This window comes from Miscanthus floridulus, chromosome 9 (genome assembly GCF_019320115.1).
Source record: "Miscanthus floridulus cultivar M001 chromosome 9, ASM1932011v1, whole genome shotgun sequence".
In the NCBI taxonomy this organism is placed as follows: Eukaryota; Viridiplantae; Streptophyta; class Magnoliopsida; order Poales; family Poaceae; genus Miscanthus; species Miscanthus floridulus.
Window position 1 is genome coordinate 140,394,421 of NC_089588.1, and position 9,350 is coordinate 140,403,770.

At 55.6% G+C, this 9,350-nt stretch overlaps 1 protein-coding gene across 1 annotated transcript; it reads left to right on the forward strand.

Moving 5' to 3' along the window:
• The first annotated feature begins 1,868 nt into the window (after positions 1-1,868).
• On the forward strand, positions 1,869-8,407 carry LOC136481109 (UPF0481 protein At3g47200-like). Its single transcript, XM_066478476.1, has 2 exons — positions 1,869-2,151; positions 7,341-8,407. Exons 1-2 carry the CDS (start codon positions 1,869-1,871, stop codon positions 8,324-8,326), a joined length of 1,269 nt encoding a protein of 422 aa, XP_066334573.1. The 3' UTR covers positions 8,327-8,407.
• Positions 8,408-9,350: the final 943 nt, after the last annotated feature.

Below are 9,350 nucleotides of genomic sequence, written 5' to 3' on the forward strand. Positions count from 1 at the left end.
CCTAATGCACATGCGTCTATAGTCTATATGCAGCCATTGCTTAGTAGATTGAGCAGCAACAGTGTCATCGGCATTATCAGTAGGCTGATGCTGTATAATAACATATGTATATCTGTCCCTGTACGTATGTTATTAATTCTTTGACATATGGAATACTGCATGGCTGGTCCTGGTGTAACATCCAAAAATTTGCACTCTTTGAAAATAGCCTAAAATGATTTATTTATGCATTATTGTGAGCATTCAAACTTAGGAAAATAATAATTTCTATGAAATTAAAATCAACTATAAGCCTAGACACATATTAATGCATTCATGCTGCTGCACTCTTATTTTTGTGACGATTGGTTTTGACCAAAATTGAAAAGGAATTCAAATTTTTTTGAAAATGGATTTGGAAAATCGTTAAGAAAAAGAAAAGGGAATTTTCTCCTCTCCCTCACTTTCCTCCATTCCGGCGTGTTGGCCCAGTTCCCGGCCCAGCCTACCTCCGCCTTTCTCCTTTCCCGCGGGTCATGCGCGCGCCCTTCCTTCTTGGGCCGGCCCAGCACCACGAAGGCACAGCACTGCTGCCGTTTCCTCCTCCCGCTCTGGCTGCCAGCTGGGGCCCACAAGTCGGGGGTCATCCCCAACCTCCCGCCGAATCGGGCGGACGCCCTTTGCTTATCCCGCCGTCGTCGCGCCCGGATTTCTCGGCTGTAACACCCTAAAATTTGCTTCTCTTGAAATAGAGCTAAAATGATTTAATTTTGTATTTTTATGCTAATGAAAACATGGGGAAATAATAAATTTTCATTAGATTAAAATTTATCTTAAGGTAGAAATGTGTTTGTTGCATTCATGCCGGTCGCACCTTGTGTTTCTATGTGCAAAATATGTGTTTTTTTAAATACGTTCGCCGCGCCCGGATTTCTCGGCTGTAACACCCTAAAATTTGCTTCTCTTGAAATAGAGCTAAAATGATTTAATTTTGTATTTTTATGCTAATGAAAACATGGGGACATAATAAATTTTCATTAGATTAAAATTTATCTTAAGGTAGAAACGTGTTTGTTGCATTCATGCCAGTCGACCACAAGAAGGCCCTAGGTGAGTTCGTCGTCTTCTCCTCTTATTCCCTGTGCTCTCGGCTCGTCAAACCTTGGCCTCTAGGACCCAAACCATGCGCTCCGGGGAGCTTCTCGCCGTCGGTAATGGAGCTCCGCCGCGCCGGTTTTCTTCTCCGGCCGGTGACTCTCTCTCCCCCTCCTCTCTAATCTGGGCCGTCCAGATTCAATCCAACGGTCCAAGATCGCCCATACCCCTTCGCGGGTTTATTTACAAAAGAGCCCCTGCAGTTCGCGTAATATAACCCGCAGTCCATGGCGCACTTCCAGAATACGTTTTCTTATTCCGAAAGCGTAGTTTCTTTCTAGTAGATTCAGAATACGTTTTCTCTTTCAGAAAACGTAAATCGCTCTGTGAGATTCAAAAACGTCTTTTTTTTCTTTTGAAAACGTAGTTTCTTCGGTTAGATCCAAAATACGCTTTCATCTATTTACAGTTTTGCCACTAGTCTTATTTAGGCCATAAAATCTTCGTTTTAACTCCGTTTTGATCTATTCAAGTTGCGTTAGATTCGTAATTGAGTAATCTACATGTTCATCCTACTGTTAAATATATTTTCAACTTTTAAAATTCGAGGTTAGATTTAATCTATTATTTTATTAAAGAAAATCTTGTTTAATTTATAACTTTTTCGTTATAGCTCCGACTATTCTGCAGCTTCACTGCCTAACTAGCACGCCGCAGAAGTGACTGAAGGGCAGAATAGTCAGGTAACCGGGATCTTTAGCAACAAGCAGGTTGTCAATTTGCATAGTGGAGAAATGAAGATCTCTAACGACAGTCGAGCTAGTGGGGTGTTCGAGCAAGTCGAGTGTGAGATTGAGGCTGATATCTACATGATGAAAAAGAAGATGCATAGATACCCTCCAAGCCTAAATGCACTTGAAGAACGTTATACCGTGCCACGATATGTGGCCATCGGACCTTACCATCACCACCGAGTCCATCTCAGGAAGGCGGAGAAGGTGAAGCATGCTGCTGCCATACGCTGCGTCAGGCAATCTGGCCACTTACTGGAGGAGCTGTTCTCCGCAGTTGCCTCCTGTCATGTGGGGCCGGACCTACACCAGGCGCCGACGCGCCAGAGATGTGCGACGCGCCGCGGCACGCGCTGATCGCGCGCGGGAGGACCAGGTCGGGCAACCCACCAGTGGCTAGGAGGAAAATAGGATTAGTTGCTATTTTGGATTAGTTGCTATTTTTATTCCCTAATTCTAGGAATAATGGCTCACGTCAGTTGGAGGCCTTAGGCCATATATTGTAACCGAGACATTGAGGAAGGCAAGCAAGAATTATTCCCTAATCTCTCTCTCCAAAACCTAAGCCTACGGCAGAGGGGCAAAACCTCGCCGGAGAAGACGGGTCGCGACTACGAGCTACGTAGTCGAGGTCCAGCTACCCGAGGGTTTGAGGCCCCTGACAACCTGGTATCACGATCCCGGCGATCCTCTCCCACAACCGCCGCATCCTCTTCATCACCACCAGCAGCTGTCGCGCCTTCACCATCTCCAGCCGCCGCACCAGCCCCCACTGCGTCATCCTCAGCCGCTTCGGGTGCAGCCACCATGGGGGACATCGACGCCAACCTCCGGGCGTCCGTCGAAGCCCTAGCCGCCGCCGTCAAGACCCTCCAGGCCACCGCGGAGGCCAACGCCAAGGCGATCGCCGCCCTCTCCACCGGCCCATCGAGCAGCAAGCACTCCGGCGAACACCATCAAGATCGGCCTCCGAAGTTCCAAAAGATGGACTTTCCGCGGTACGACGGCAAGTCTGATCCGCTGATCTTCATCAACCGCTGCGAATCCTACTTCCACCAGCAGCGCATAATGGAGGAGGAGAAGGTATGGATGGCGTCGTATAATCTTGAGGAGGGCGCCCAAATGTGGTATATGCAGGTCCAGCAAGATGAGGGCACGCCTTCCTGGCGGCGTTTCACCGAGTTGTTGAATCTGCGATACGGCCCGCCGCTACGCTCCGCCCTGCTGTTCGAGTTGGCGGATTGCTGGCGCACGGGCACCGTGGCGGAATATCAGGACCGCTTCCAGGCCCTCCTGCCGCGCGCCGGGCCACTCGTGGAGGCGCAGCGCGTACAGCTCTTCACGGGAGGGCTCCTGCCGCCGCTCAGCCTGGACGTGCAAGTCCAGAACCCGCAGTCCCTCGCGGCCGCCATGAGCTTGGCGCGGCAGATGGAGTTGCGCGAATAGTACACCGCCGCCGCAGCTCCACAAGGCCGGCACGCTCCCAGGGCGCCCCTCCCTGCCCAGGCACAGCGTTTGGCCCTAACGGCAGGCCCGGCCGCCAAGCCTGCCGCACCGGCCACGGTCAACGTCGAGGGGTGTCAAATCAAGCACCTCTCGGCCACGGAGCAGGAGGAGCGCCGCCGCCTGGGCCTCTGCTACAACTGCGACGACAGGTACACCCGCGGACACAACAAGGTGTGCAAGCGCCTCTTCCTCCTGGAGAGCGCATTGGAGGACGATGACGCCGAGGACGGCGATGCCGCGGAGGACGACCAGACGGTGGAGTCACCGGCCTACTCCCTTCACACCGTGGCGGGTGTCCACGCACACGACACTCTCCAGTTCCACGTGGTGGTGGCGGGCGTGCCCCTGATCGCCCTCTTCGACACCGGCTCGACGCACAACTTCATATCGGAGGGTGCCGCGCAGCAGACTGACCTGCCCCTTCAGAGCCGCCCACGCTTCACAGCGACGGTGGCCAACGGCGAGCGCGTCTTCTGCACCGGCGTCCTTCATCACGCCGCGATCACCATCGAGGGTGACCAGTTCACCGCGGACCTCTTCGTCATGCCGCTGGCGGGCTACGACTTGGTGTTCGGGACCCAGTGGATGACTGTCCTGGGCCCCCTCACCTAGGACTTTGCCGCCGGTACTCTGTCCTTCACACGGCAAGGCACGACGACCTGCTGGAAGGGCATCGTGGGGCCAGACGGGCCTGCCCTCGCCGCGACCAGCTCGGGTGCGCCGGCCTCCAGTGCACCAGCCGAGGGCCACCCGCTGCTCGACGCCGTCCTGGCCTCCTTCGCCGACGTGTTCACAGAGCCCCGCGGCCTGCCGCCCCAGCGTGGCCGCGACCACGCTATCAATGTTCTGACGGGCGCCCCACCGGTGGCAGTTCGCCCTTACTGGTACTCGGTCGCGCACAAGGACGAGTTGGAGCAGCAATGCGCCGCCATGATGGACCAAGGGCTCATCCGCCGTAGCACTTCGGCATTCTCGTCCCCGGTCCTCCTCGTCAAGAAGGCCGACGGGTCATGGTGCTTCTGTGTCGACTACAGAGCCCTCAACGCCATCACCTTCAAGGACGCATACCCGATCCCGGTGGTTGATGAGCTGCTAGACGAGCTACATGGCGCCAAATTCTTCACCAAGCTGGACCTCCGCGCGGGCTACCACCAGGTCCGCATGCGTCCCGCCGACATTGCCAAGACGGCGTTCCGCACGCATGATGGCCTCTACGAGTTCCTGGTGATGCCTTTCGGGCTGTGCAACGCTCCCGCCATGTTCCAGGCCCTGATGAACGACATCCTGCGCATCTTCCTCTGCCGGTTTGTCCTTGTGTTTTTCGATGACATACTCATCTACAGCTCCACTTCGGCGAATCACCTGCGCCACCTCCGTGCCGTGCTCCTCGTGCTCCGACAGCACTGCCTCTTCGTCAAGCGCTCAAAGTGCGCTTTCGGCGTCGACTCCATCTCCTACCTCGGCCACGTCATCAGCGCGGCAGGCGTCGCCATGGACCCGGCCATGGTACAGGAAGTCTTGGACTGGCCCCAGCCATGCTCGGCGCGCGCGGTCCATGGCTTCCTTGGCTTGGCGGGCTACTACCGCAAGTTCGTCCACGATTATGGCACCATCGCCGCGCCCCTCACGTCCCTCACCAAGAAGGATGGCATCTGCTGGACTGAGGAGGCCGCCGCAGCGTTCCAGGCGCTCAAGCACGCCATCACCTCCGCACCGGTCCTCGCTCTGCCGGCCTTCGACAGGACGTTCGTCGTTGAGTGCGACGCTTCCATGCACGGGTTCGGCGCGGTGCTCCTACAGGACAAGCATCCGCTGGCCTTCTTTAGCCGGCTTGTGGCACCTCGTCACCAAGCTCTCGTCGCTTATGAACGGGAGCTGATCGGCCTCGTCCTCGCCATTCGCCATTGGCAGCCATACCTCTTGGGACGCCGGTTCATGGTGCGCACCGACCACTACAGCCTCAAGTACCTCCTCGACCATCGCCCGGCGACTATCCCGCAGCACCACTGGGTGGGCAAGCTCCTTGGCTTCGACTTCAAGGTGGAATACAAGCCGGGCGCCTCCAACACGGTGGCTGACGCCCTGTCACGCCGCGACACGGAGGAGGGGGCGGTGCTGGCCGTCTCGGCGCCCCGCTTCGACTACATCGAGCGCCTTCGTCAAGCCCAGGCCACGGATCCTGCCCTCGTCGACACCCGTGACGCGATTGTGGCTGGTTCCCGGGGAGCGCCTTGGGGCCTATGTGACGGCATGGTCACTTTCGACTCTAGGCTCTACATTCCGCCATCGTCCCCGCTGCTCCAGGAGGTGTTGGCTGCCATACACGAGGACGGCCACGAGGGGGTGCAGCGCACTCTGCATCGACTACGCCGCGATTTCCACTTCCCCGACATGCGCCGTGTGGTCCAGGACTTCGTCCGCGCATGTGACACGTGCCAGCGGTACAAGTCCGAGCACCTCCACCCCGCCGGTCTGCTCCTGCCCCTGCCAGTACCGACGACAGTCTGGGCGGACATCGGCCTGGACTTCGTGGAGGCCTTCCCTCGCGTGGGTGGGAAGTCGGTGATCCTCACGGTGGTGGACCGCTTCAGCAAGTATTGTCACTTCATCCTGTTGGCTCACCCCTATACTACAGAGTCCGTGGCGTAGGCATTCTTCGCGGACATTGTTCGGCTCCACGGTGTTCCCCAGTCCATGGTGTCGAACCGGGACCCCGTGTTCACCTCCACGTTCTGGAGGGAACTTCTGCGGCTCATGGGCACCAAGTTGCACATGACTACCGCCTTCCACCCCTAGGCCGATGGCCAGACCGAGGCGGCCAACCGCGTCATCGTCATGTACCTCCGTTGTTTTACAGGTGACCGGCCTCGGCAATGGGTCCGCTGTCTTCCGTGGGCGGAGTACGTCTACAACACGGCCTACCAGATGTCATTGCGGGACACGCCCTTCAGGGTGGTCTACGGCCGCGACCCCCCCACCATCCGGTCTTACGAACCGGGTGAGACGCGTGTGGCCGCCGTCGCTCGGAACATGGCGGACCGAGAGGAGTTCCTGGCGGATGTTCGCTACCGCCTAGAGCAAGCGCAGGCCATCCAGAAGAAGTACTACTACGACAAGGTACACCGCCCGGTTTCTTATGCAGTGGGCGACATGGTGGTCCTTCGTCTTCGTCATCGTGCCGCGGCTTCCTTGCCCCAAGTCACCAAGGGCAAACTGAAGCCCCTCTTCTTCGGGCCGTACCGCGTCGTCGAGCTTATCAACCCCGTCGCCATCCGCCTCGAGCTTCCTCCACGCGCCAAACTGCATGATGTGTTTCACGTGGGGCTTCTCAAGAAGTTCAATGGGCCAGTACCGGCTGCTCCACCTGCCCTGCCGGCCATTCACCTCGGCGCTATCGAGCCTGAGCCCGAGCACGTCGTGCGCTCGCGTCTTGCACGCGGCGTCCAGCAAGTGCTGGTCCACTGGAAGGGCGAGTCTGCGGCTTCAGCGACATGGGAGGACCTCGACACCTTCCGGGAGCGCTATCCGGCATTCCAGCTCGAGGACGAGCTGGCTCTCGAGGGGGGGAGAGATTACATGTGGGGCCAGACCTACACCAGGCGCCGACGCGCCAGAGATGTGCGACGCGCCGCGGCATGCGCTGATCGCGCGCGGGAGGACCAAGTCGGGCAACCCACCAGTGGCTAGGAGGAAAATAGGATTAGTTGCTATTTTGGATTAGTTGCTATTTTTATTCCCTAATTCTAGGAATAATGGCTCACGTCTGTTGGAGGCCTTAGGCCATATATTGTAACCGAGACATTGAGGAAGGCAAGCAAGAATTATTCCCTAATCTCTCTCTCCAAAACCTAAGCCTACGGCAGAGGGGCAAAACCTCACCGGAGAAGACGGGTCGCGACTACGAGCTACGTAGTCGAGGTCCAGCTACCCGAGGATTTGAGGCCCTTGACACTTCCACTGCAGACAAAGTCTGCCGCCACTTCGACAAGGACGTGATGGCAGGTATGGGCGATGACGACTTCCGACACATGATGTTCTTTGATGCTTGCTTCTTGGTGCAGTACATGCTTATGCAGAGTGGTATACAAATTGATCGGAGCTTGCGCGGTTTGTTGGGCCCTAACCGCATCGACATCCGTCATGACGTCATGCTACTTGAGAACCAACTCCCATGGGAAGTGGTCGAAACGGTAATGATGTTCAGATCCGTGCACTTGGAGGCCTTCATCTACAAGTATATGAGAGGCTATCTGCAGGACCGTAAGTTTCCCAAAGAAACGGTACCTCCTGCATTGAATAAAGACAACAAACCGCCACATCTACTTGGCCTTCTCCGGTACTATAGGGTTGGAAGAACCAGCGACACTATCAGTACAACAGTGAAACCCAAGAACAGGACGCCGATTTCAGTCAGTGCCATTGAGCTTGCCAAGATCGGCATCACGCTCAAAGCCAACAAGACAATGAACCTCATTGACATGGGCCTCAAACACAAATGGACTCTCTTCGCCGAGCTCTCCGTGGCGCCCCTGGACCTGGACCGTGACCGTGCAAGCTACCTCGTCAACATGGTGGCTCTCGAGCTATGCACGGTCAAGAGCTTTTCGAAAGCTCCGGTAGAAGACTCCGTTGTCTGCTCCTACCTTTTGCTCTTGGCCATGTTGGTAAACAGGGAGGAGGATGTGCAGGAGCTACGGGCGCGGGGTCTCCTGAAGGGAAGGCTCACCAATGAGGAGGCGCTCCACTTCTTCACAAGCTTCCAAAGTCTACGCTTCGGACCATGCTACAACCGCGTCATGCGAGGCATCGAGATATACAAGGAAAACAGGCGGATGCAGACCAAGCTGTATGCGTTTTGTTACAACAACAAGAAAATCATCGCCGCGGTTCTCACCGCCATCGGTGTACTTGTCGGGATCATAGGGACACTCCTGTCAATCAAGAAATCCTTTTGATATATGGCTGTAGAGGGAGACACTTACTCATGATATGATATGTATGTTCTATATGTGTGCTTTAATCGTTATATAATTTCCTTTGTAGTACTCTCTCCGTTTTAAAATGTGTCTCCATTAAATTTTCATCGTATGTCTGATCACATGTACTATTTTCTAAAAGTATTTTTAGTCTAATATTTGTAAAGATAGAAGACATTATATATGTACGCGGCCTCCATTTTGCATGCATTAAGAGCATCTCCGAGAGTTCTCTAAATATTCCTCCTAAAAAGTCTATGTTTATCAATTCCTAAAAAGATTTGAGGAGAAAAAAAGAAGTTCATCTCCAATACTTCTAAAAAATCAAATGATAATCCCATTTGACTTTTTTTTTCTGCAGTCTTCTTTTTTTCCACGTGAACCTCTTCATCGCCGCTCGTATCCACGCCACCGCCGCCTGCATCCGTCGTGTTGTCCTAGCCCAGCAGTCGACAACCAGGCAAGTAGGCAAGAACGGCCCGCCACCAGGCAAGCAAACAAAGCATGCTCCTCCAGCTGCTGCTGCTGCTGCTGAGACAGAGAGAGCAGGCCCCTCGCCTGCAACCGGGATTCCCTTGCCATGCCATTCCCATGTGATTGATGCTCTCCCTCTCATCCTCCTCCTGCCGTCCTGCGAAGTAGTAGTATTATCAGCAGCATCAGTGCGTAGCAATTAAAGAGCGAGCGAGGGAGATCAGCGCCACCAGTTGCAGCTCGCCACCTTCCTTCCTCCCTTCTTCCATTCCACCTCGGCTTCGCTTCTTCTTGGTTCTTTGGCCTGACCAACCAAGACCGAGGAGAAGGATGGGGACGGGGTGGCGGAGGGCGCTGTGCACATCCGTCCAGCGGGACGACGATCGCGACCGCGACGCCAAGAACAAGAAGCGCCGGCCGCAGCACGACGCGCCCAGCCCACGCAGAACCAGCGGCGGCTTCTTCTCCGCCGTCAAGAGCGCGGCCACTGGTGGCAGCAGCAGCAAACCATCGACGCCGACCCTCCGCT

What these genes read in the sequence shown, in the direction of transcription:
- LOC136481109 (XM_066478476.1), top strand. Translation starts at nt 1,869, where the DNA reads ATGAAGATCTCTAACGACAGTCGAGCTAGTGGGGTGTTCGAGCAAGTC. An exon ending in GTTCTCCGCAGTTGCCTCCT is followed by an intron (nt 2,152 to 7,340) that starts GTCATGTGGGGC and finishes CTGCAGACAAAG; the next exon opens with TCTGCCGCCACTTCGACAAG.